General features: G+C 47.8%; 1 protein-coding gene across 3 annotated transcripts in view; it reads right to left on the bottom strand.

Annotated features, from left to right (window-relative positions):
* Positions 1–3,511: 3,511 nt before the first annotated feature.
* The window catches only part of N4bp1 (NEDD4 binding protein 1), a 59,463-nt gene continuing 35,659 nt past the window's right edge, over positions 3,512–27,315 (bottom strand). For 2 of the 3 annotated variants that reach the window (XM_004629185.2, XM_023712989.1), the window contains 5 exons: positions 22,217–22,347; positions 20,621–20,717; positions 17,207–17,314; positions 15,813–15,920; positions 10,659–13,398 (listed from right to left, as the gene is read on the bottom strand). In XM_004629185.2, the coding sequence (XP_004629242.1) occupies positions 13,062–13,398; positions 15,813–15,920; positions 17,207–17,314; positions 20,621–20,717; positions 22,217–22,347 (781 nt within the window). In that variant the 3' untranslated portion in view covers positions 10,659–13,061. Of the gene's footprint in view, positions 4,656–10,658; positions 13,399–15,812; positions 15,921–17,206; positions 17,315–20,620; positions 20,718–22,216; positions 22,348–27,315 lie in introns of those variants that run through there. The other variant, XR_002820654.1, reaches the window with a different exon arrangement.

The following is a 27,315-nucleotide window of genomic DNA, read 5'->3' as shown; positions in this document are numbered from 1 at the left end:
TGGGCAGCAGGGCACAAAGGGGAGTCCTTTCTGATGACGGTCACACCTCTCTTGTCCAGTGCCAGATCCACAGCCTGGTTAAGAGGCAGCTTTTGTTTTTTCTACTTTTGAGGACTGACCTCAGGATCCCGTGCATGCCAGGCAAGTGCTTCACCATGGGGTCCCTGCCCCAGCCAGGAAGTGGCAACTAACTGGCTGTGCACAGGACAGAAACTGACCAGGGCTGGGCACTAACCAGGGCAGGTTGCTGGGTCACCTAGAAAGAGCCTGGGGCACAGGACTCTGACCCATAGGGTGGGGTTCATTAAGCCAACCAGAAGGAGACCACAGAGGACCACAAACGCCACTATGGGTACCGGCTGCTGCCCCCACCTTCAAGCATGGAGCAACAGAATCAGAGGCCCCAGACCCCAACCGCACTCTCCCGCGGTTGTCCATTGTGATGGACAACCCATCCAACTCTGTTCAGGGTCTTTGTCTTTGCTTTCCATGTCTTAATTTTTCATTTAGAGCTTTGTTCTATATTGAGTTAATTTTTGGATCTGCTAGGAAATATGGATGGAGGTCCATTGTGTGGCTTAGGGATTGTATTAATTTGCATAATCAATGACCACAAATTCAGTGGCTTACACAACATCTATTCATGTCTCCCAGCTTATGTGGGAGGCACCCTGGGCTTCGGCCTCTTCTTGGCCTATCAGCCTAAAGTCAGCAACACCAGACCTGTTCACATCTGGAGGCTGCGCTACAAAAGAATCTGCTTCCAAGCTCATGTGTGCTATGGCAGATGGTTTCCTCCCAGCCGTAGGGCTGACCACCCAGCTTCTGCCTGGCCACCTTCTACTCCCAGAAGTTTCTGACAGCTCCACACACAGGCTTTCAACCATGACAGCTGGGAGAGTGGGGTTTGGCCATGGGCTGCAGTCCTTGCAGCAATATCCTTTGCCATACCCCCAAGAAGGGAAACGAGCCCAGCCTGACCACTCTAGAGGTAAGGACACCAGAGGTACGGTCACTGAGCCATCCTGAGCTATCTGGGCCGGCCAAGTGGCACGTGTCTTCCTAGACACCTTCTACCCCACCGATCTATGTGTCCATCCTCCTGCCATTAACCTGATGCTCTGACCAGCTTCATACCAGTCTTGAAGTCAAGACAAGGGCATCTTCCAACTTGACTGGTTTTTCCAAAACTGGCTTTGGCTTTTTGTTTTTTTTTAATTCTAGGTTCTCTGCTGTCCTATTTACATTTTAGAATCAATCTGAATAATTGTACCAAAAATCTTGCTGAAATTGTGATTGAAATTGTGGGGATGAGGGGCAGCAAGATAGCTCAGCAGACTAAGCGCCTGCCTTGGCAAGTGCAGGGACCAGTGTTCGATCCATGGTCACACACACAACGCCAGCTCCAACTCCAGGGAGCTCAGAGCCAGTGACCAAGTCTGGTCATGCCTTTAATCCCAGCACCGGGGAGGCTGGAAACAGGAGGATCACTCAGTCGGAGCTGCATAGCGAGATCCTGTACCAAATAGATAAATGAAAAAAAAAAGAAAGAAAGAAAATAAATTGTGGAGAATCTGATGTTACTTTTTGTTTTGGTTTTTTTCATGGAGGGTCTCACCATGTAGTTTATGACAAATTTTCAGCTTTCATTGTGGAGAGTTTGATGTTACTTTTTGCTTTGGTTTGGTTTTTTTTATGGAGAGTCTCACCATGTTGTTTATGACAAATTTTCAGCTTCAGTGGCTCCCAACACATGTGTGTGCCACCCTACCTGGCTTCAGACTGCTCTGAATGTATAGAAGTTAATTTTTTTCAAATTTATTTATTTGACACAGGGTCTTACTACACAGCTTGGACTCGCAGTGATCCTGTCGTCTCAGTCTCCCCAGCACTGGGATCACAGGCATGTACCACCATACCCGGCTTTGGTGGCCAGGTTGGCATGGAATGGGTATGGCATGTGGTACCAGGGATTGAACCCAGGTTCTTATACTTGGCAGGCAGGCACTTAGACCACTGCACTACCTCCCCAGCCATAGAAGTAATTTTAAACATTGAGCCATGATTTAAAAATTGATTGAGGCTGGGGAGTAGACTCAGTGGTGCATGCTTGAGGCCCCAGCATCACATACAAATACACAAGTAATGATAAACAGAAACTGATTCCAGTTTACATTTTTACAAGTCCAGATTTCAAGTTTTCCTTGAACACTGGGGAGAAAGAACAAGTCCTCAGGCTCACAAAACAGTGAGCCTACCCTTTCTCCACAAGAGGCCCAGAGCTAACCAAAGCCTCTCCCCAACCCAGAGACTGCCTGGCAGGCAATATGGTTCAGACTAGGCTTCCTCTGCTTTCTCTCCTTTTTGGGGTCTGAGGCTGCAGAGGCCTTCCCAGACAGGCCCCCTTGAGGCGAGGTCCCAGGCCTGTGATCTCTCCTCTGGCTTCCCTGTCTGTCTCACCACAGGAACGCCATGAAGAGCTCCAAGAGGCCAGTGTTTGGTCCCTGCTTGGTCCCCAGCGCTGCATTGGTCCCCGTCCCTGGCACAGAACAAGTGCTTAGAAAACATTTAGTTTAAAGATTAACAGGCTGCAGAGAATGTATTTCCTGCTCACATCCTCTTCTGCTGGCCACCTATGCCTTTGGTGTCCTTGCTTAACAATGCACCTGTGAAGCCGGTCTACAAACCCAAGACCTGGCCTTCTCTCAGGGTCCCAGGTCTCTGGCTCTTCTCGTGGCTTTAATCATTTGCATACATTAAATGCACAGACTCATAACTGCTCAGTGTTTTCACAATGCATAACTACTGCTCTGAACTAGACAGGGGACATATCTGTTGTTCCAGAAAATTCCACACTCCTGCCACATGCTGAATGCCGATCCCAGGCATAGCATGGCCTGGCCTACAACCTCACAGCTTCATAGAGCATGTGCACTCTCTGGCTCTGGTCCCTTCTGCTGTGCATCATGCAGTCCTGGGATGGACCCGAGGCCTCATGCCTTCCCCTTGAGAGCTTTCACTAAGCTACACCTTCAACCCAAATCTAACACTTTTCATTCCATGGAAGGCCTACTGGCCCCTCTGTGCTGTCTGGCCCGACTCTCTGCTGCACAGTATGGTGACTACAGCTAACTTAGCCCCGCAGCCTGGTAGATACTGGCACCGCTCCCAGCTGGCTATGGAAACACTTGTATAAGTCTTCTGTGTAGACCCAGGCTTTTGTTCCCGTAGGTAAATAACCAATGGCTGGGTCAGAGGTGCAGGTTCACTCGGTTCTCCAAGGAAGACCTGGCTTCTTGTTGTCTCTTGGCCTCCTTCAGCCCAGTGAGAAGAGATCCTTTAGCCAGTCGTGGTGGTGCACGCCTGTAATCCCAGCACTTGGGAGGCTGAGACAGGGAGATCGTTGTGATTCCAAGACCAGCCTGGGCTACAAAGTGAGCTCAAGGCCAGTCTAAACTTAACGAGACTGTGTCTCAAATGCCAAAAAAAAAAAAAAAAAAAGACTCTCCAAGATGTTGGAAGTTGCAGAAGTTTCCCAAGGTCAGCCCATCCCACATCCTGAGAAGGACCCAGGAACTTGGGAGAGGACAGGCAGGTTTAGAGCTGTACTTGGGTACCAGATGCTGGCCCTGCAGAACCAGCAGAGAGCTAGAGGATGTCTGTTGCTGCATTCTCCACAGAAACACAGCTGACACGCAGCCCAGCTTCCTGCACCACATTCTCAATGGTGGGTGTGGGAGATGGGTAGCCAGGTATAAAGGTAACCAAAGCCACCGCCTAAGGACAGCCTGGCTGTACTGCTCACAGCTATGTGCTCCCTGTGCCTGTGTGGAGAAGCTACCCCAAACAATGACTGAACGAAGGGACAGTGTCAGCTACCAAGGCCTCTGTTCTCGCCAAGAGGCCTAGAAGGGGGACTGGAGCTGACACCCAATCTTGCTGAGTGTCACACAACACAGGCCACAGCTCAGAGCCTTTGATTCAGCAGCAATGTGGGGATTCTCATGTGGGCTTCACAGCCTGGGGTATCCACACCAGTCCTAAGGCCACGCCCATGGGCCCTCCACCTGCCAGATGACTTGTGGGCCTAGGGAAAGGGGCTCCCACCCTTGGTGACCTCTGATGCCTTCTGGAGAGTAGAGTGCTTCCAGTGCCTCCAGGCACCAGTTTCCACTTGGACAGATGGATGCAATTACTGTGCAGACTGGTGGCAGCACAGCTCAGGGAGGGTACCACAGGGAGCACCGCATGGCTCCACACCCCAAGGTTCTGAGGTACAAAGTAGAATGGCCTCTCTGATCCTTTTCTCTAGCCAACCCACTGGTTTAAATGTCATGCAATTTTTAAAGACAAGAAAAAAGTGCTCTTTTCCTTGGAGAGCTGTGTCCACTTGGCTTTCTAGATTGGCTCTGGGGAGGTTCTCCTGGACCTGCCTCTGCTTTGCCTGCACTCTGAACACCCAGGGCCTTTCGTTAGGGACACTGCTCTCCTCAGCTTGGCCCGGGAACAGGGCTCTAGCACAGGGGCCACGGCTTAGGCCTTGGCCCTTTTCGTGTATCTGCAAGGTGCAGGAAGACTCTTCAGCCCTCAGACTTCAAAGCTGTGCAGCCCAGGTGGATGGATCTTGAGGACTGGGGTTGGGGGGATCTTGCAGGCTGTGAGGAGACAGAACGTGAGGCTTGTGAACACTCAGCATGCTGTATGTTTGTGAACATTTTTGTCTTTTGCAGTACCAGGGACTGAACCAAGGGATTTTCACACTGAGCTATGCCCCCAGACCACTGTAAACATTCATTTATTTTTTGATACAGGGTCTCACTATGTAGTTCAGTCTGTTCTTGATCTCAGTATGTAGCCCAGGCTGGCTTCAAACTCAGCCTCTCATGTTAGAATTATAGTTGTGTGCCACCATATCCAGTTTTGTGTATTCTTCTACATGTTCACTACATTTGAATATATTGACAAAAGGAAAAGGGAAATAACCCCACCTGTTAATGTGAGATTTGCCACGTATAAGCTAACAATGGCTCTAATCTTGCCAAGCAGGATGACCAAGAGTACAGATGGGGAAACTGACGCTGTGTAGTTAACACTCTAAATAGACATTGTATATATTAAGTCACAACTAGAAACAGGTTTTTGCCTACAAAGCTTAGAGAAGCCAGATGCATTTGCTGCCTGCTATAGGAGCAGACCAGGACAGAGGTGGTCATAGGTGGCTGGACTAACTGACCTAGGAAGTGCTAAGGTGAAGCCTATAGGCTCAGATGGCCACAGCTGTGCTTCAGAGGACCTGGATCACCACAGGCTACTGACTGTGGTTCCCTTCATAGGGCTAGTCCCTGTCCTGCCTCCCCTCAATATACCACAGGATTAGAAGGGGCTGGCTGGACACCAGGCTGCCCTCCTAATGAGTCAGGAAGCTGGAACTGGAGCTGCCTCCAATGTGCAGAAACATGAGTGCTGGAAGGCTCCCCATTCCCCCTCACCCCACACAGACACAGCATTCAGACACATCTCTAAGAAAGCCAAGACCCGTCCCACCCTCTCCAACCTCAGGACCAGAGTTCTCACAGGTCCCCAGTGTGGGCTCCTTCTCCAGCTCCCTGCTGTCTTCTGTGGAGTGTATCCCACCAGAGCTTGGCTCTACAGAGGCCTGCTGCTGGCAGGAGTGGAGGGACCCTGCTGGTGATTTCCTAAGCCAGACAGTAGAGGCTTGAAGCTGCTGTCCAGGGTGAGGCGAATTCCAGTCTGGGATCTGCCTCAGCTTCTAGAAGGAGCTTAGCAGTCACCTTTCCCTTGGGCTGCTGTGGAGGCCTAGGAGCAGCTCTGGCTGGGACTGAGGGTTCACGTGGGGGCCACCTGTGGGCAGACAGATGGGGCCTGGATCCTCAGGCAGGAAAGCAGCTGGGTGGAAGGAACAGTTAGAACTCTTGCCCTACAGCCATTTGTGTTGGGCTGATTCTCAGGTCCTGGTGCCTGGGCCTATGATATACACTTTCCTGGTGGTCACCAGTAACAGAAGCATGGGGATGCCAATCCCACAGGGGCAGCCCTCATAGGCGATACACATTTTGATAGCCCTGAAGGCAGTAAATAGCTCCAAGCCTGGGTGCAAGGACATGCAGGACAGACAGCTCCCTCTGAAGTCCACTTTTTTGGGCAAGGGCCCCTTGTCTTTCAAGTCGAAGTACTCTGGTTGGCCCTCACTTGGGGAATTGACCTGGTGACAGCTGACACCTGAAAAACAATCCAAGGGCAAGGATGGCCACATCCTCCAGGTAGGCAGAGGAATATGCAGGTATGGGATAAGACCAGTATGACTCTTCCCTTGCTCACTGGTGGTCATGCACTCCCAGGCCAGCAGGGAAGCCATCCACAGTGCAGCAGCCTCCACCATCCTTCTCTAGTCACCCTGAGCTTTCATGCCTGGGTGCCCATAGGACGACACCCAGTTCTGTGGCAGGTGTGGCAAGCAGTAAGAGTGCCAGCTGGGTGAGTACCAGCTGCGCCACCCTCTTCACAATTGTCCCCAGATGTCATTATGGCCTCTTCCGACAAGCAGTATGGACATGCAGCTGGGCTAGGGGTTGGAGAGAAACTGAAGTGTCCTCCCTAGCCCAGGTTGGCAACTGAGGAAAGGAGCTAAAGGGCTCCCTGCTGTGACCTTGGCAGGCCGGATGAGGTCTGGGGGCCCTTCAAGGAGCCCTGTGTCCAACGAATGCCAGGCCTGGGTCCCTAGTGCCCTCCTGACTATGGAATGCAGTGTGGGGAGTGCTCCTGAGGCCCAGCCTTTGCTGAGGGTGTAGCCCAGGCTGCATAGTTGGGTAGTAAGGCTCAGTCTCCAGGCAAGAGGTGGTCAGTGGGAAGTGACAGGAAGCTGTCAGAGGCTTGGGCTGGACCTCCTGGCTAGCAGTGCACAACTTCTGCTCCTGGGAAAGCCCGCCTCTGGGTGATACCTCACTACCCCTGGAGCTACACAGCTCCTTCTAACAGGTGACACTGCAGCCTCCAGAGGCTACAAAGCACCAGGGGTCAGAGCAGGGCCCACAGATCACTGTGGGACCCATGAAAAAGAGGGCCACTCTGGCTGCCTCCTCCCGGAGCACAGGGCTCAAGGATGGCTTCTGAACAGGACATGGAGGAAGCAGAAGTACTCAGAGCAGCACGCTCCAACCTTCCCTCCACACCTGCAGCTGGGCATCAGCATGCCATCACATAAGGAGGGTGTGGGTACCAGTGCCTGGCCTCCTCCAGGGCCCACAGCCCTTGTTGGGTGAGGGACCTGCCAGTGCAGGGAGTCACCGAGCAAGGTGGGCCTTGCTCCCCAGGGCCAGCACAGGAGGCCTCTCCTTCCTGCTGCCTTTTTTGGTGGCTGAAACCTCAGACTGATCCAAGAGCCAGACAGGCGGCAGACAGCACATATTTTTCACACACAACCTCTTCCTCTGCTAGGCACAAGGAGAGGGAGGGCAGGGCCTGCCCAGACCTGACTCCAGACTGGATTTCAGTGTGTGTGGTCATGCAGGGTTCCACAGGGACCTGGGACCAGGCTGGGATGGTAAGGAAAGCCCCTCACCTGCAACCTGTGTCTCACAGTTCTGGGACTCCTGGAGCTGAAGCCACCAAAGTGTAGAAGGTGAGGAGGCTCACTCACCCCAGCCTGGGCCCCCTTATCCCTGGCATCACAGGAGGACTGGAGCTGAGCTAAGGGATAAAAGGACTCTGCCAGCTTGCTGGGCCTGGTGGGGGGCACATTTGGGGCCCTGAGTGCAGCAGAGGCAGGCAGGACCCATACAGGTTCCTGACAGGCTCTTCAGTCACACACACCCCAATAGGACCAGCCCAGGCTGGCAGGAGGTGGGAGCGCCCTCTTCCCAGCATCACTCTCCCAGCAGGCACCCATCTGTCTGGCTCTTTTTTCTCACAGAGTAGAAGGGGGTGGTACCGTAAGGCTAAGGCGCTATCCTGGCTGTCAATGTCACCTATGGAGGTAAGAAGGGGATATGACGGCCTTGTGAATTGCAGGTTCCCAAGCCCTCTGGACCTCAGCTTCCTCCTTGACAAAATGGAGACAACAGCCCCACTCCAGGGCCTGGTGGAAAGAACCGAAGAAGCTAGCACCAGCCTCCAGCACCTGGCCTCCTTGCCCATGGCCCTGTGCTGTGTCCTGGGTAACACTGAGGGCTCTCCTAAGTCTCTTGGGCCCCACTTGGCCCTCCTACTGCCCTGTGGAGGCTGTGACACAGGTGCAGGGACTGATCCAGGTGCCCTGGTTCAGCCCTCCCCAGGTAGCTGGCAAAGACACAGGAGCAACATTCAGATGTCTCCGAGCTCTGACTCCAGTGGACACAGATGTGGGTGGTGAGCAGTCCCCTGGGGTAATGGGGGCCCAGGAGTAATCACTGACAGGCTCTATCGGTGTGTTGAGAGGTGCCCTGCAGTACAACACACGTGGTCCTCATGGCTCCTGGCAGCAGGAAGCAGTATTTCACGATGACTATCTTACAAGTAGAAAAGCTAAATCATACAGGAAAGTCCAACTCCAGCTGAACACAAATGGTCTCCGCCTCACTGGGTGAGGAACTTCACAGTAGAGAAGTTAAGGTGTAGTCTGAAGAAGCAGACACCTAGAAAGGGAGCAGCAGGCGGCAATGCAGGGGAGTGCTCTCCATTTAGGGGCCAGGGCACTTGGAAGCAGTCCCCTACATGCCATCCACACACACCTTTGAGGCCAGTCTCAGCAGCTGCCCAACCTCAAGCTCAACCTGCAAGTTTCTTACTGAGGATATCATAGGCTGTCCTAAAAGGAAGCAGGTCCAGCGTGAACTAGCTTCAGCTACAACAGGAGCCCAGCAAGGCTTGGGGCACAGGTACATGCTTGTAAGCCCAGCACTCACTTAGCACTGAGGACAGCAGTTTCCAGTTCAGGCATCCCTGAGATACACAGCAAAACCTTGCCTCTGGGGCCAGGGAGATAGCTCAGTGGCATAAGTGCCTGCCTGACAAGTGCAAGGTCCTGAGTTCTATCCCTGGTACCACCCCCCCCCCCAAAAAAAAAAAGACCTTGCCTCTATAAACCAAAGAGAAGTGTGCTGGATATTCTAGGCACGGTGACACTCCAGAAAAGGCACACTTGACACTGGGACCCTAGAGCTCACTTTGCTAGAGTTCTGCTCTACCAAAGCCCAGCTTTCCTCATAGCAGGACATGGGCTCTAGCAGATACAGCAGGCACCACCAGCCCCCACTACAGGTGAACTGAGGTGGGGTGACCCTGCCGCCCAGGACATGTGTCCTGGAGCCCAGAAGAGATGGGTGTGAACAGGATTCTGGCCTTGGGTATGCCAAGTCTGCCCTGACAGGGAGTGGGCTCCCAGCCTAAGCAGACTCCATTTCTGAAGGTTGTTCTGGTCCTGCTGCTGATGCGGCCATAAAGAATCCATCATACTAAGAAGGTACTCCAGGTCACTTGACCAAACATTTATTGAGCACCTACAAGTGCAAGGCACTGTGCTAGGTGCATGGGAAATACAGAGTGAACACAGACGGTCCCTGCCCACGAGGAGCTCACAGTCTAGAGGGAGGTAAAACAACACACATCAGTGCCACAGGCCACACAACACACAAAGACTGTTTCTGGTCAGCACTGGGCAGGGGCTCCAAGGAGGAAAGCTATGTGGGGTTCAATGGGCATCTGGGGAGGGCTCCTCAGTGGCACTTCAGGCATGGACAGATGGGTGTGACAGGAGCCACTGAAGACCACAGGAAAGGAGGTTTCTGGAAGACCCACCTGAGCATGTGGGAGAGCGCTGGGTGGGCCAGTGCACACACACAGGTGACAGGATGTGGAGCACTCAGAGCGGGAGGGTGGGCTAGGAATTGGGAGGGCTCCCCTGGGCTCTGACTGGACTAATAAGCGCTCAAATGGGGGACAGCAGAATCAGTCAGGGTAGAGTTAAGTACCATTGAGGTAAGTGTGGTTTCTCAAAGTGTGGTCCAGGGCCACCATTACAGCATATGTGTGCAAAGTGCTTCACACCAAGCTCCTTAATCCACACCTCAAAGAGCCCAATCATCTGTACCTCCAATGAGTTACCATCTCACCCACAGGTGGCCCCAGTTTGAGAATCAACTGCTGAGAAAGAGAGGGGGTTAAAGATCTGTAAAAAGCAGAAAAGGAATGAAGAAAATCTAGAATGGAAAGAAACGCGGGAAATAAGGTCAATGGTGTATCCAATGTTGTCATTGCCCACAGTGCACACCAAGATTAAGGACTAAGAAAACTTGGCAGTTAGGTAGTCCCTGCTGACTTTTCCTAGACCTATCTGTAAACCTAGCACTCTAAGGGACTGAAGCAGCAGGATCTCCTTTGAGAGCATCCTGGTTAACTTAGTGAGACCTGTCTCCAAAAAAATTTTCTTTTTTGTTTTTTTTTTTTTTTTAGACAGTCTTAATATGCAGTACAGGCAGGTCTTAAACTCACTTATGTAGCCCAGTCTGGCCATGAACTCACAGGGATCCTTCTGCCTCAGCCTTCTGAGTAGTAGGATTATAGGTGTGCACCACCATGCCCAGTGGTCTCAAAATTATTTAAAAAAAAAATATTAAAGGGCTAGGGATGTAGCTCAGAGTATAGGCCTTGGGTTCAACTCCCAGTACTGTTAAAAAGAAAATCAGAAGGGTGTGTGTGTGTGTGTGTGTGTGTGTGTGTGTGTGTGTGTGTGTGTGTGAAAGGTAATGGAGAGGTAGATCATGCAGAAATAGAGGTGAGCAGTTACAATTAAATAAATAAATTACAATTAGGAGATGTAAAGAGAGGGGCTCAGGGACCCCAGAAGGAGGACAGGTGAGGACAGGAAGCACTGATGAGAGGTCAAGACAGGGCAGCTGTGGTCTCCTTGTACACAGCAAGCCCACAATTCTGACCCCATCCCTAGTGACATAGCAAGACTTCCCAACTGGGCCAACTATTGCCCAGAAGGGCTGCAAAGCCTGCTGCTCTCTCTCCTGCTTGGCAGCCCAGGGGTCTCCAACATAGGCTCCCTGATAGCCCGAACAGGTCCTTGGCACTCCCAGAGGTGGCAACCCATGCCCCATCCCACAGCCCCCTCACACAAATGCCAAATGCTGTGCAGCACAGGGTGGCCATGCTGCATGGAAACAGCACACACTACACAGAGTGGCAGGGGATGGAGGCAGGACCATCTCCCACACCCACCAGCAGCAGCAAGGCGAGGAAGGGGCAGCTGAGGACAGCTCATCTTTGATAGCTGCATTTTTAAACATTAAAGTAAACATGATAGATTTCAGAATTGTGAGTTAAGCCTCACACTATAACTTACAAAATAATTAATGGTCCTCTGTATTCTTCCCACTTACTCTTCTTTGCTCACATGTCCAAAAAGAGGTGAACAGGCAGATCTCAGAAATAATACTAAGAATACAAAGCTCCCAGGACTCAGGTCAAGTTCAAACTACTTCCAGAGCCCGGGACACCAGGGAACCCTCAGCCAGGTCGGCTCTTGTTGGTACTGGAGTAGGTACAGCCTGGGAAGCTAGCAGTCTGTCTCCTAAGCTGAAGCCTGGGCAAGGTGGTCAGACACACCACAGGACAGGGGGCTATGACCCAACTCACTTTCCTGGCATGCCTCAAACCTCTGCCTCGACTCTCACAGCCAGCCATAATGGCAAGCTGGCCTGAAGTAATAATGATAACCGCTTCTACTTTATACCGAGGCACCTGGAGAAAACATGATAGAAACACAAGTCTGCCCACACAGGGGGCTCAGATTCATCTTCCTAGGGCCGCAGGGGCCAAAAGAGCCAACAGGACACAGCCAAGCACACTCTGGAATGCCACCCAGGCCCCACACCATGAAGGACAGACAAGCACCAAGTCTACAGCCACTACTCCTAGGTGCAGGAGACACCATCCACAGGGCAGACACCAAATCACTGTGAGCAGCCCAGGAAGAAGACAGGTGTGGAACACAAAGCCCTTTGAAAGCCCAGACGAGAGTACAGATGTCAGGAATGAGCAGGGAACAAACTCACTGACAGAACTTGAGCAACACCAAAACCAAACACTATTAACAGAATTAGTACTCAGAAAAGACTCAGGGAGAGATGTTTACAACACTGAAGGGACAAATACCAGAAAATAGAGGGCTCTGGGGCCCCCATGGAAGCTGCTAATGCTATTTATTGGCTTGGGTCATCTTAAGAGTAGAAAACTTTTTGGCAAAGCTGTACAAACTCCATGTTGGAGCACTTCCCCATGGTTGGGCTCTGCACTAAACTCCTCACCATGCTGCGGTCTTTTCTGGAGTCGGGCTTGGGGAGGCCTCAACCTGTGAGGGTTGCAGCACTAGTTAAGGAGTTCCAAAAGGCCTGGCTGCGCCTGTTGCAGCCCTGAACATACCTGGGCAGGGGTGTGCTGGCCTCAGCTCCTCTCCTGTGGGGTGGAAGGGCAAGGAGGGCAAGACCACTGGGAGATGGCTGGCCCTGATAGTCTAACTTGGCCCTGGTCATGAACAATGGCTAGGCACAAAGTGCCACCTAGTGGCACCATTTGTCCACTCTCACAAAAGGCTCCAAAAAGAGAAGCCCCAGAGGCAAACCAACCCCAATCCAGGGGAGGTGGGCAGGGAGCACATTTCATGTAAGTGGACAGGACATACTCACCTCAAGAAAATATACTTTAAGAGCTACTGCTTTCCTTATGAAAGCAACTCTTTTATTTAGAAAGGCTAACCATATCCATTTGTCAATATCCACTTTAAGGAAAATAGTATTTAAAAACATAAAAATGTAAATACACTAAAGAGTAACTGCTATTAAACAGTTTTGAATAAGCAGAAAACGTATACTTTTCTCTTACAGAAAATGTTAAACCTATAATAGCAGCATAATTTATATATAGAAAAAAGCTGGTTTTGGAAATCCAGGGTTGTTCTCATACACACCTTTTTTCTTTTCTCGATACAGAGCTGTCTTCCTCAGGGGCTTCCTGGCATGTGCAGCCTCACCACTGTCATCAGCGGCCTGAGCTCAGCAGCCTCAGTCCAACACCATAGCAGAGAGTGCATTCAGGTCTTTCATGTACGGGTGGGCCATCAGGATCTGGTCAATTTTCAGCCTCTGCTCAGAGTCAGGGAAGATCTTCAGAAGGGCCTCCCTCAGCTCGCTGGTTTCCGCGGGGGACCTCTGGGAAGGTAGGGGCAGGCTGGCCAGCAGTGGGAGGCGGGGCTGTGGAAGAAGCCAGGGGCCTGGGCTTGTTCCCTGGGTCCGGGCCAGAGGTTGGTGGCTAGCGCTGGCTGGCTGGGTGCCAGGGACCCTGAGTCCGGGGTCAAACATGCCCACCTTTGGCAGGGCGCTGAGCAAGGGCTGCATGTCTCTACGAACAAAGTAAGTCCTGGTGAGTTGGATATGAGATAAACAGCCTTCTAAAGCATTTGCTGCTGGCTCTGACACTCCAGAGGCTGGTCTCTGAGTTCCAAACATGAAGCCAGACTGCCATATGGCAGGGACACAGGCTCCAACTGAGGGACCATGAGAGGCCACAAGTAGCAGCTCTAGCCTGGCAGGTCAGGGACCACTCTCCTCATGAGCTGATCTCCTCCAAAAGCTGCTATCTCAAGACCACAGATCTCCCTCTGTTTCAGTGCTAACCAAGGATACACACAAGATTTTAAAATATACGGACTGGCTGGGCATGGTAGTGCATACCTATAATCCCAGCACTTGGGAAGCTCAAGGTCAGCCTAGACTACATGAAGTCAAGGCCACCCTGAACTACACAGCCAGATCATGTTTCACAAAACAAAAAGAACACAGAACAGTGTCCTACTCTTCTGGAGACCCTCATTGCAGGTAGGGCCTGGCTGACAGGAATTAGAAAAGGGACCTACCCTTTGGGCAGAGAGGAGGCCCTCACAGACCAATGGATTCTCCTGCCTCCCTAAGCATGGGGGAGACTCTAGTGCCCATCCCCTGTGTGAACACAGGCATGTACACAGCCAAGGTGTCTGTATCATTTATAAAAATGCCCAACAGGCTTTGGCTTCCAGCTGAAAAAATGGAATAAATGAGCAATGTTCCCAACTTCAAAAGCCTGATTAACCTGAGCATAGTCATTCTCTGAAAGAAGTGAGAACCAGTTTCCTAGTCAGCAGGCACCTCTATAAAGAGCCACAAGGGAGAAGAAAGAGACAAGCAGGCCCGGTAACCAGAAGAGAATTTTCTATTTGAGGAAAAAGGGGATGGACTGATATTCTCCCAGTGTGGCAGGAAATTAAGTGCTCATCTGTGCATTAAAACTCAAAGACTCGATGGCTCAGAAGAGTAAGTGCTTCCCTGGCAAGCAAAAGGGCCTGAATTCAATCCCTAGTTCCACAAAAAAAAACAAAAACAAACAAACAAACAAAAAAACAAAACCTCAAAGACTCCAAAAGAAAGGGCTCCCAAGATTAGAGAGCTTAAACTGTGTGGTCTGGTCTCTGTAGAAAACACCTCTGTGCAGGAAAAAAAAAAAAAAAGCTACCACCCAGCACCACCCAGCCCAAACCCACAGCCACAAAGGCTGTGCTGTGAAGGCCAAAGAGCAATGGCAAAGTCTCCCAGGCTGCAAAGCGGGGAGCAGGAGGGGCGCAGTCCAGTGGTACAGCACTGGGCTGGCAAGTGAGGGCCTAGGTGCGTTCCCCAGCCAGCACCACTGAAAATATAAAATCCAAAACAACATGAAATGAAACACAATCTGGGACAGTGTGTCTTTCTCCTCCTAGACCTCCAAAACACTCCAGTGCAAATACTGCTGAGGTATACACAGAAAAGGTTTTACAGTCTTCCAGTAAGGCACATAAAAACTGATAAATAATATTTGTTACCAGAGCATTCTGAAAACAAAAGCAACCACCGGCACTTGATAATCACTATTTTCCTTTAAAACACACACATACACACACACACACACACACACACACACACACACACACACACACAAATCTGCCAGGTGTGGCAGCACATGCCTCTAATACCAACATTCTGTGAAACTGAGGCCAAAGGACTTCAAGTTCAAGCCCAACATGGGCAACTTAGTAAGATCCTGTCTCCAAAAAAAGGGTGGGAATGTAGCTCAGTGCAAAGGCCCTGTGTTCAATTCCCAGCACTAAAAAATAAACAACAAAACTCAGCCAGATGATTAACACTTGCAACCCAGCACTTGGGAAGCTGAGTCAGGAGGATAGCAAGTCATGCCAAGCCTGGGCTACACAGAGAGACCCCCGTCTCAAAACGGCCAAAAAACCCCAACTCAAACTTCAACAAAGAAAACCTAAAGTTTAGATTTTGGTGCTAAACTATCAAATAAATTTCTGAAAAATAGCTAATACTGGCTCCTCCGATTAGTGATGGTAGAAAGTGACTGTTAGCTCACCAGGCAGTGATTCTTGAGTAGTAAATAAATGTAAGCACAATGTACAAAAAGCAAACAATGCAGAAAGTGAAGAAAGGCATTCACCCATACAAATTGAGCCTAAACAACATTCACAGGACATGACCACCAGCTCAGAAACTCTTAGGCTTGAAGAAAGTTTAGATCCCTACCTCTCCTAGGATTAAAATAAACAGAATAAAAACTATTTGGTCTTTTCAGTGCTTGCCTGATTGGCTGCCACATATGCTATACTTCACTAAATCTAAGGTTCAAAAAAGTTAAAATGCCATTTTTACTTTGTAGAGATAACACTTGTGCAAAGCACAATGCGTCAGGCTGCAAGGAACACTTAGACACAAGGTGATATGAAGAAATACCTCAGAGAGACCTCCTTCTGAAGAAACTCTTCTAATCGAGGTCCACTTCTTCCCAGAGGGTCATCAGGAACCATAAATATGTCCCCCACAAAGGTGTACTGCAGCAATCTACAACACATACACACACACAAAAATCACAGAGCTAAAGAAAACTTTGTGGCTGTAGGAACCAAAATGTAGCTCAAAGTAGTCACCCAATTTCAAAGTCATGGGTAGTCAAGCAATTCTAAGACACTTACTTGCCTTAGTAGGGAAAAGTCCACACACATATTAAACCATTTTAATTTTCATTTGGACACAGAAAAATTAGTCCAAGAAACTTTTAGTAGTTCTTTCCACATTTTTTATTAGACCTTTAGATGTTTTTCTAGGCTTGGAAAGATTTTTCTAATGTATCTATGGGAAAAAAATTTTAAGACTTTTTGCTTAGGCTATAACAGGTATCTAAGAAAGCTTAATTCTATAATAAAAATGGAATTTCATCCATATGAAAACCCACTGCAAATAACTGTTTTAAAAATGAAAACAAAGGCATGGCGGCACACACCTAAAATCCCAGCAATGGGAGACTGGAAGGAAGATCAAGTTGGAGGCCAGCCTGGACTATGTAATAAACAGCTTATGCCTGACACTAAAGCCATCTCATGCTTTTGTTTTGCGTAACTGGTCAGGTGACACGTGTTAAAGAGAAGTCCTACAATTAGTGCTTAGTGACATACAGGCAGTTTCCAGAAGCCACACATGTTCACAGTGTCACCATAAATGCAAAACTCACTGTAGCACAGCACAACTCTGCACATTTCCAGTACAGCTGATTGTCCTGGACTGTAGAAAGTTCATGACAAATACCAGATGCCAAAAGCAGACGTAGGGGCCGGGGAATAGCTCAGTAGAATAAGCGCTTGCCTGGCAAGTGCAAAGGCCTGAGTTCAATCCCTGGTTCCACAAAAAAAAACAGATGTAATCTCTCCTACCTCCCACCCTAAAGTGAACCCCAATCAGCACACTTCTTTTTTTGGTCCTGTCCTCTTGCCAGAGTCTCATGCTGCAGAAGTGAACTCAAGGCAGTCATGCACTCCATCTTTCAAGCCACAGCTGACGGCAGGGAGGCAGGGGTCTGCCGCATTGCCCACAGTACAGCAGGCACAGTAAGAGCCAGCTGTGTGCAGAGCAGTGCCGTTCATCTGCCACTGTCTCCTGGAAGACACACATGCCACATGCAGCAAGCCACACCCAGCACTCCTGCAAGGGTTCACTCGGACCCTTTGGGCAAGGCTGGCCACAGGCAGCCAGCCAGGGCCATCAGAGTCCTTGGCAACACCCAAGGTACAACAGACAGGCAAACAAAACAAACACAGAAGCTTTCTAACTAAAGACAAGTTAGAAAATATTACCTTTTTGTAATAATTTCTCGCCAAGAGACTGACTCAGTCACAAATTCTCTGAAGTTATCATTTGTTACAATTATGCCACCAGTTTTGTCCGCTAAATGTAGCAAAAACCTATAGTAATACAAGAGAATTTAAAATGAGCAAACAGATACCCCTGGCTTCAAGAAGCTATATTATAAGCAAATACATCCTGTACCTAGGGGGGGAAAAAAAAAAATCAAAGAATTTAACTCAGCCTAGACAGTAGTTTTAAGTCTCTGTCAATTGAAGAGCAACCAGAAATGATATTTATGAAATTAGTGTTTAAAAAACTTTTCTGTACAATCTAGTATTTGAAAATGATTTCAGCTATAACATATACATGTTTCTAGGAAAGTTACATTACCAATAAGCAGTGCTGAGAGCGTATGAGGGCTGGAGCAGACTCACGAATCAGAGGACAGAAGCCACAAAAGTGCCACTCAGCTACCGTTGCCAGGCTACAGGATTCTGGCTCTAGGTTAGCTGTTTGGCACAGTTACCTTGCAATCTCCTTTTAAATTCATACATTCATTTTCTGCTTTGACTTGAGAAGAGATGACAAGATTGTCATTCTGTATTGTTTACTCTAAATTATAGATGTACTCAAAAGCAAGTTACAAAAGGGCACATGGAGATGAAAAAGAAACAATAAGGAGGAATCCTTATTGTGTAATTGCTGGAAGTTATTTTTGCTCACACTGTCCTAATGAGAAATTTGTAAGGGTAATGTAGATTTTATCTCTCAAATTAGGATGACTACATATGTCTGAGACAATGTCGACAAAGCTAATGAAACAAACTAAATCATGAAAGGTACAAAAAACTGCCCATAACTGTAGTGAGTTTTTTTAAATTATCATTTATTTATTTGGTATAGGGTCTCGCTCTGCAGCTCGGAGGCATAGTGATTCTCCTGTCTCAGCCTTCCCAGTAGGATTACAGACATGTGCCACCATGCCCGGTTTCAATGGCCAGCATGGTGCACCCAGGGTTCCTGTGTCGATACAGCATATGGTACTGGGGATTGAACATGGGTCCTTCCACTTGCCAGGCAGGTACTTAGACCACTGAGGTACCTCTGCAGCCCCAGTAGTGAGTTCTTAAATGAAAATTAAAAAAAAAAAAAAAAAAAAAAAATCAATGGGCAGAGTGGCACATGCCTATAATCCCAGCACCCAGGAGGTTGGGGTAGGAGGATTCAGCAAGTTCAAGACCAGACTGGGCTATACACTGAGGTCAAGTCTAGCCTGGCCCATATAGCAAGATCATGTTTCAAAACAAACTAATAAAACCAAAAATCCCCACATAAAAACAAAAACCAACTGTGAGGTGTAGTGATATATGCTTGTAATCCTCTCAGTATTCAGGAAGCTGAGGCAGGAGGATCAGTCTAGGCTACACAGTGAATTCAAAGTCAAGCCTACACTATATAGTGAGACTCTGTCTCAAACAAACACAAAAAACAAACAAGTCAAAACCAAAACTAATACCCCCTACACCTCAAGTTTTATTAGTTTCAGAGGTGTTAGGTCCAGGCCTTGGAAAGTAAATATGATTTGGCTCTGATAACATTTTGTTCACAAATTATCTGTAAGGGCAAGGAATGCAGTAGAAGTGCTGCTCAGGTAGTAAGGCTTCCAAATGGGTGCTTGAACCACAAGTTCTCTAAGACTCACTCAGAGAGCCAAGTAAACCCCGCAGCTGTGTATCTGGCACCTGTGGCTGAGTTCTGCAACGCCAGGAAATGTGAAGGAACCTGCCTTTCCACGGGCACACTCTAAGGCCCGCCCTTGTCCTTAGGCCAACAAGGATGTGGCCTTCTCGCTACTGCCCCACACAATGCCCCCTGGCTCATGGGCTGCTCCACCACACCACCTGACTCTCCCCATCTGACCTGGTCAGGCAAAGGGCTGTGCCAAGGCTCAGACCCACAATGTCCTGAGGTCTTGGGAAGGGAGATTTTTTGGGGGGGTGTCTTTGGACTGGAGAGTGGGGCGTGCTGTTCATCAGCAGATGTGTCCATGGATGAGTGCAGCACCCAAGTGTGCTGGCCGTGGGCCACTGGCAAGGGATCACTGTGCTCCTGCCCACTCTTCCTGCACTGCTCCTGGCTGCACACCCTCTCCTCCACCATGGCCTCTGCGGTGATGTCACTGAAAATGAGCCAAAGAAAGCTTTTTTCTTGAAGTTGTGAGTGCCAGGGATTTTGTCCCAGTGATGGAAAAGCAACTGGACAGGCTGTTGGTGAGAGGTCCCAAGTAGTAAGCACATGTCTGTGGTGCTCCCAAGTCACCTTCGCCTGCACAGCTCTCTTCAAACCAACCACTCACTCTCTAGCTTGAATCACAAGCTGACACTACCTTCAACAGTACTGAGGAGAATGAGGGGAGGAAAGAACCAGCTGCCATTTAGCTGTCTACAGGGACTCCACTCACTACCGCTCACCTCATGAAGAGGAACAGGTGAAGGTCTGTGTGTCACTGGTTAAACTGGAAACATCTTACTGGGTGTGGTGGCACATGCTTATAATCCTACCTATGTGGGAGGCTGAGGCAGGAAGATCACAAATTTGAGGCCAGCTTAGGCAGTAATGAGACACTGTCTCAAAATATCCTGGGAAGGGGAAGGAGTTATGTGTTTAAGTGCCCCATAGTATGCCATCTTACATCACCGATCTGCCATCCCTTCTCTCCTAGACACTATCAGAGGAAGTGGGTGGCACCACCATGTCCCCAGAACCGAAGAGGCTAGTCAGGAAAGGTTTTAGAAAAAAAATTTACAAAGGTGGACTGAATTTTAAGGCATCAGTAACACCAGCACTGATGACCCATCTACCAGTAGAAGAACCAAAACCTCCTTCTCTCGGGGTCAGTCAAGACAGCTTGCACAGTGTGGAGGAAATCCTGAGGCCAGGCATCACATCACAGGCTGAGCAGCTGGCCACACCAGGCCAGGGCAGGGAGATGACTCTGAAAGCTATGCTTACTCCTACTCACCCTTTCTTATTCTTTGGCCTTGTACTAAAAAGACAGGGTCTTGCCCTAACTGGTGTCACATTCCCAGGATCAGTCTACAGAACACCTGAGATGACAGGTGTGTATGAGTGGACCAAGTAGAAAGCCACTTGGGGCTCTACGTGAAGGCAAAACAGGCACAACTTTCAACATGCACCAAAAAGAAGATCTAAATACCTATCTCAAACATGTTTTATTAAAAAACAAAAAGCTCTAATTCAACAGTTTTTGTGATGTACCTACGACCACACAGTAAATACTATTAATAAGCACATAACCTTAACAATCGTGAACTATGAAAATCCTCAAACCCTTTGAGCACATGCCACCCAGGGGAAGACCCTCCCGCCCAACCAACTCTAGAAAGGAAAACCTTTCATACCTGTCATCATGAGATGCAATTCTTTCTCCAAAGACCATCCGGGCAGGAGTTAGAGATAATATTCCAAGCTCCTGGAGCTGGGTTAAGAAGTGCTGTTCTGTTCATGAAATAAGTTGAATACACATATTCAGAAAAAGGCTCTCTTCCCAGATGTATAAATAAATGAAAGTACACCTGAATGCCTGCCCTGGAGTTGTAAACTTTTGTTCTATTGACTCATTGGGAAGAAGAAAAAAATCCAGTAAGGCCTACACTAAAGCAAATGCAATCCATGAATTTACTTTGTCTTGTTTTGTTTTGAGACAGGGTCTTGCTACATAGCTAAGACTGGCCTGGAACTCAGTGATCGTGTGCCTCAGCCTCTGAATATAGGGATCACAGGCATGAACCACCACGCCTGGCTTTACTCTTGGCAATATTCTTAACTATTTTTAGAGTCAGGGTCTTGCTGTGTAATACAGGCTGGCCTTCAACTCAGTTGTGTAGCCCAGGAATATAAAAAGGCTCAACCCACTTGTTTCTTAAAACATAAACCTATGTTTAATGAATTCTGTCATTATGACCTTTTCCAAAGCCATACTCTAAGCAACAGAGGACAGAGAGGGCGACCAGAGTTATGGACAGTGGATAGGCATGGGACATGAGAGAACACCTACAGGTACAGTGGGGGTGAAGCCATTTTGCCAGTCCCCAGAGACATATGCTGCTAACCAGAAGTCCATCATGGTCTCCTCCAGCTGCCAGCTTGACCTTATTACCTTTACAGGTTGGTACAGTGGTGCAAAGGGCCATAGGCACATTTCAAAAACCCAGTAATGAGTAAGAACAGCTCCAACATTGGCTGGACTAAAGCACTGGGAGAGTCTCACTACCAAAAACACGCACTATACAGCATAGGCAGACTCAGACTCGTGCAGGGATCTAGCTGAAAATCAGGTACAGGGAATAGCTCTGCTCTGCTCTTCATGTGCCCTCTGTCAGGACACACATGCACTCCAAACTGAAGGAAGCTGGCAGTTCTCTGAGCACCTCAATAGGGCTGAGCTCAACTGCCACACATCCACCTTTTCTTCCTAGGCGCTGAGGTGTTAGCTGCCTGCACAGCCCTCACGTGTCTTCTTCAAGGGCCTATGACACACACAGTCTGGTCTACCTGGACTACTTCAAGACTGACAATAAGGTCATCTTTTTTGTATGGCTTGCAAGTAAGCCACAAAACTTTATGATCAACAGAAACGGTTAGTGCTATAAATTAGGCTATGAAAAGACAATGCAACCGCCAAACTTAACAACGAGCAAACTTAACAAGTGGACTTTCAAAAATACTATTTCAGTAGCAAAAACCAAGCCTGATAGAAGGCCACAGTTTAATTTTTTAGAAAGTCAAAATTTTGTGTAACACAACTTTCTAAGAACTAACTTTCTAGCCTTTCCCCATCTTTTGTACTGTGACACTCTCTTCAGCAGATTCTACAGAAGTCAAACAGATTTATCACTCTGTTGTTAATGCAGATGGCTATTCTGAGTACCATCTCCCAATCAGAAATCAATTATAAAACATCTGATCAGGAATCTGGAGAAAGCAGCTGGGCTCACCTGTGACATTGGGGTCCCGTCTTGTTCTCCACTGAGGGACAAATACAGTGATGTTTCTGTTGCCAAGCTTCCAAAAATACTCAACTGCAATTGCAATTCCACGACAAGAAAAGAACTTTTTCAGACCATGGCTAGAAGAAAAGAAGTAAAATTTATTTCAGTTTTAAGTATGTTTAGCTTGTAAGTTTTAAAGCAAACCATCAACAGAATGAAGAGACAACCTACAAATGGGAAAAAAATTCTGCCAGCTATTCACCTAAAGATTAATATCTAGAATACTCCAAAAATAAAAAATCAGAGCCCCTCAATGACTCAATCCAAAAGTGGAGGCCAGTGAGATAGCTCAGCAGACTAATCACCTGCTTAGGCAAGAACAGGCACCAAAAAAAAAAAAAACAGAACAGGGACCAGGGTTCGATACCCAGTACCACATGCTGTACTGGCCCCACCCCCAGAAGCACTGAGCTGGCCACCAAGACCAGGTGTGGTGGTGCACGCCTGTAATCCCAGTGCTGGGAAGCCTGAAATCCCTACAAGTCTGAGCTGCATAATGAGACTCTATAACAAATACATTTTTTAAAAAAATCCAAAAGCAGGCATCTGAAAAATGAAGACACTTCTCAGATGAAGAAGGAGAAATAGCAAATGAATACATGAAAAAATGTTCAACAACTCTGGCCATTCAAGAGATGCAAATTAAGACAATGCAGATTCCATCTCACTCCAAAAAAAAAATGGCTATCACCAAGAAATCAACTAGAAACAAATACTATGGAGGCTAGGGGGAGTGGGCACACCCTACCCTTTGCATTGTTGGTGGACGTGTAAACTGGTACAACCATTATGGAAATCAACAGACGTCACATTTAATTCAGTTATTTCTCTACTATGTATCTTCCTAAAAGAATTGAAGACATCATATTATAGTGACACATACATACACACCCATTTTTATACCAACATAATTCAAAATAGTTAAATCTTGGCAATAGCCTATACCTATCAACAGATGAACAGAAAAAGAAAATGTGGTGTTTATACACAATGGAGCACTACTCTACCATAAAGGATAAACTTGAGTCATCTGTGGGAAAATGGATAGATCTTCGGGTCATAACATTAAGTATAGCATATCAGATGCACCAGCTTAAATATCACACAGCTTCTCTTACATGAGAATCCCATTATATAAGTGCAAAATAAAGGACAGTGAGAAATGGCAAGATTGAGCTTTGACAAATGGAACGGAACTCAAAGACAGGAAGAGGAGGTTAGGGAAAGCAGATTAATACATATTATATTTAAGGGTAAGGCCAGGCAAACCGGCGTTGGCCTATAATCCCAGCTCTCTGGCAGGAGGCAGGATTGCCCTGAGTCTTTAGCCAGCCTGAGCTACATAGCAAGATCCTGTCTCAAAAAGTTCCCTGAAGTCAATCAATCAATCAATCAATCAATCAATCAATCAATCAAGGAGAAGGGGATCAAGAAGAATGGGGAAGGAGGTGAGGGAGTTTTTTAAAAAATGATAAATGTCATACGTATGTACCAATTCCTCATGATGAACATAATTATAATGCACTTCAAACATGTACCACCAATAAAAATAAAACTAACAATAAAATGGGAAAAAAATAAAGCATCAGCTTCTCACCATGAAAAGATAAAGGCCACATAAAATAGAACACCTCAGAATACAAACTCTGTACTATTCCTACTTTTGCAAGCATTTAGCACTACAGCCAGATACTTTGCAAAGCAAGGACAGGACCAATTGGAGGAGCTATAATCTTTAATAGTCTTGTTTTTCCTTTTATTTTCTTTGGTCAATTTAACTGCGTATGCTGTTTTGGTAGAAACCAATGAACTTCATAGTATACCTGTTTATAATTGCATTTTTAAGTTTTATTGTTTTAGAGACATTGGAACCCAAGGCCTTTGTACTGAGTTACTTTCCCAGCTCTTTTTTTATTTTTTATTTCAAGGCAGGATCTTGCTTAAGTCTTTAAGTTGTGCAGGTTGGGATCAAACTTGGAATCCTCCTGCCTCACCCTCCCAGAGTACTAGGATTGTGGCGTGTACCACCATGCCCAGCTTCAAGAATTCATTCTCTTTGGGAGAACCCACTACTCCTAAGTTCAATATACTGCTGACAGAGAAACAGCACAGCATCTGTGAAGGCACTGTGCCTTTGCCAGCCCACAGTGCAGGGAAGAATAGACATGATGTGGTTGTCACTACCTCCAGAGCCAAGGCTGCAACTGCCTCAACCCAAGGGGTTTGGGGTAGGAGCATACCCAGTGTCCAGCTTTCTGGAAGAGGGCAGGATTCAAAAGAAACTGGGCTAGAGAGATAGCTCAGAGGTCTAAACACCTGCCTGGCAAGTGCAAGAACCTGGTTTCAATCCCTGGTACCTCATGCCATGCCAGCCACCAAAACCAAGCATGGTGGCACACACCTATAACCTCAGCGCTGAGGAGGCTGAGACAGGAGGATCACTATGAGTCTAAGCTGCATAGCAAGACCCTGAACCAATTAAATAAAAGATTAAAAAATAATTAGAAAGAAATTTGAATGGGTGGGTCCAGGGCAGGTATGTGTTGCAGGAAGCAGAAACCAAGGAGGGAAGGTAAGGAAGAAATAGGCTAGATCAGGGCCAATGGCACAGGCTCTACCCTCCACTGGACTCCTTGGTGACAGCATAGACTCCGCCTACTGTATCACACTCACCAGCCAGGGGTTTTGAAAAACATCTCCTAAAATAAATCTAAATATCTCAAAAAAAAAAAAAAATACTGTCACAGAGATGGAGTAGATATAGACTCCTACTGGGAGGACACACTGGTGTAGGGTGGCAGCTTCCTGCCTGGCCAGTGCCCTGTCCACTGCAGCCTGTGGGTGTTGGCAGTGCCCTCATTCTCACCCTCTAGAACAGGATGCACAAGGACCAGCCAAGGAGATGGCAGATTTGCAAAAGCAGCTATTAGCTCCTCTTACAGAGGCTCCAATCCACCCTCTCAGAGAAGGGGCTGAGGTTTAGCTCAGCCGCACAGCACCTGGCTGGTAAGCATGAGGTCTTGAGTTTGATTCCTGGTATCAAAAAACAAAACAAAACAAAAAAACAAGACTGCAGAAGTTGTCACTCCAGCAGACTCAGGGAAGTAGATACATTCATTCTTGATAAAAATGATGAGTCTTTTGTTCATCTAAAGGCATCTAAACACAGCAAGAATCTAACACATTACATCTGCTATTGGAAAAGAGATTGGGGGTGGGAGGGGAATTTTTAATCTTTAAAAAAGAATAAATCATATATTATTCTAACTGCTTATAATAGTTAAGGTCACCACCAGCCCCAACATGATGACCCAAAATACAACAGCCTCCTAGCTCCTGGGAAAAATCAAAGGGTGCATGTTTTTAGTCTTCAAAAGGATAAATCCTTTAAAAAGCCTTGTCAAACGCCTTGTGTTATTCAACAGAAAAATGTGTACTACCCACATGTCTTTTCCTAAATATTTCTGCTGACATCAGTAACAGATATTGGAAGATGGCCAGGCATGGTGGTACACCTCTGTAGTCCCAGCACTCACGAGGCTGAGGCAAGAAGATGGCAGTGAGTTGCAGCCAACCTGCCTATATAGCAAGTTCAAAACCAGCCTGAACTACACAGCAAGACTCTCAAAAAGACCTGAAAACAGAAAAAAAAGAAAACCAAAAAATATTTTCCATATCATCACAGGCACACAACTCAAGGAAGCATGTCCAAAGCAGAGGACAGGTGACAGCTGATTAAAAAGAAAAGAAGAAAAGAAAAAAAGTCAGCAACCTGGAATCCTGGCACTCTGAGAGACTGACACTGGAGGATCAAAAATTCAAGCCCAGGGCCGGCCAGATAGCTCAGTGGACTAAAGAACCTGCTTGGCAGGAACAGGGACTGGGTTCATTCCCCAGCATGCCATGTTAGGTGCACTAAGAGGACAAGTGAGATTGGGCGTGGTGGTGCCCGCCTGTAATCCCAGGGCTTGGGAGGCTGAACACAGGAGGATCACTACAAGTCTGATTTGTGTAGTTAGACCCTATAGACTCTATACTGAATACAGGAAAAAAAAAAAAAAAAAGGCAAGCCCAGCCTGGATACTTTAACGACTTAGCAAGACACTGTCTCAAAGTTTAAAAATAAGATCATGAAATGTAGCTCAGTGCAAAATCCTGGGCTCAAAGAAGATGAGGCAGTGTGGGGGAATGGAGAATGACCTTTCCGAGTTACCCCAGCAGAGTGATTTCCGCCCATAATATCCCTTATACAAAACACTATGGAGCCTGCTAGAGGAAGATCAGAGTGAGGCTCAGTAAAATGCCACCACTTGGCAAGTGAAGGGGCAGACCTCATCTGCAGGAAAACCACTGACCCAGGCAAGTCAGGTGCTCTTTTGCTGAAGTTTCAGGCTGACAGGGCCCAAATGTTACTCAGCCACACTGCAACGTATAGCCATCCACCGCAAACAATTTCCATGACTCATCCCTTGACTCACTCATGATGGCGGGGAAAACCAACTGAAGATATGCATAGTAGGCAGCACAGGGAAAGGTGTTCCGGAATTTCTCACGGTTCGGATGAGCAGCACACATCAACTCATGCTGGCAGTCACAGAATGAAATCGTCAGCTTCAAGCAGGCCGAGGAGCAGTGAACCTGAGTAGTGCTGGGTGTGGCTACTCCACCCTTAGGTCTTATTGCTTAAGGACTCTGGTTTCCTTTAATTACTTCTCCAACTAGTTGGCTCAAGTGGGTGAGGTTTACTCAGCACAGCTTATGCAACCCAGCATTTAAGTATCCAGTGATGCTCAGGCCTGAAAATTCAACCTCAACCTCTGTGGAGAGCCAGTGAGACTGCCCAAAGGAGAGGCAGGAAAGGGTCAGACCTCTACACAACACCAGACAAGACTTCGAGCCTGTGTAATGCAATCCAAGTTACAGGAACTGTTGCCTCCAGAACTGGTGTGAAGATCAATTTTTAAAAATAAAGTGCAGACCCAGTCCTAGCCCAGGTCCGGTGAGTGTGTGGAGAGTTTCCTGCTACCCTGCGCCGGCGGGACCAG

Source organism: Octodon degus, unplaced genomic scaffold (assembly GCF_000260255.1).
Source record: "Octodon degus isolate 3935 unplaced genomic scaffold, OctDeg1.0 scaffold00028, whole genome shotgun sequence".
Classification (NCBI taxonomy): Eukaryota; Metazoa; Chordata; class Mammalia; order Rodentia; family Octodontidae; genus Octodon; species Octodon degus.
This window is presented reverse-complemented; position numbering and strand designations above follow the sequence as displayed.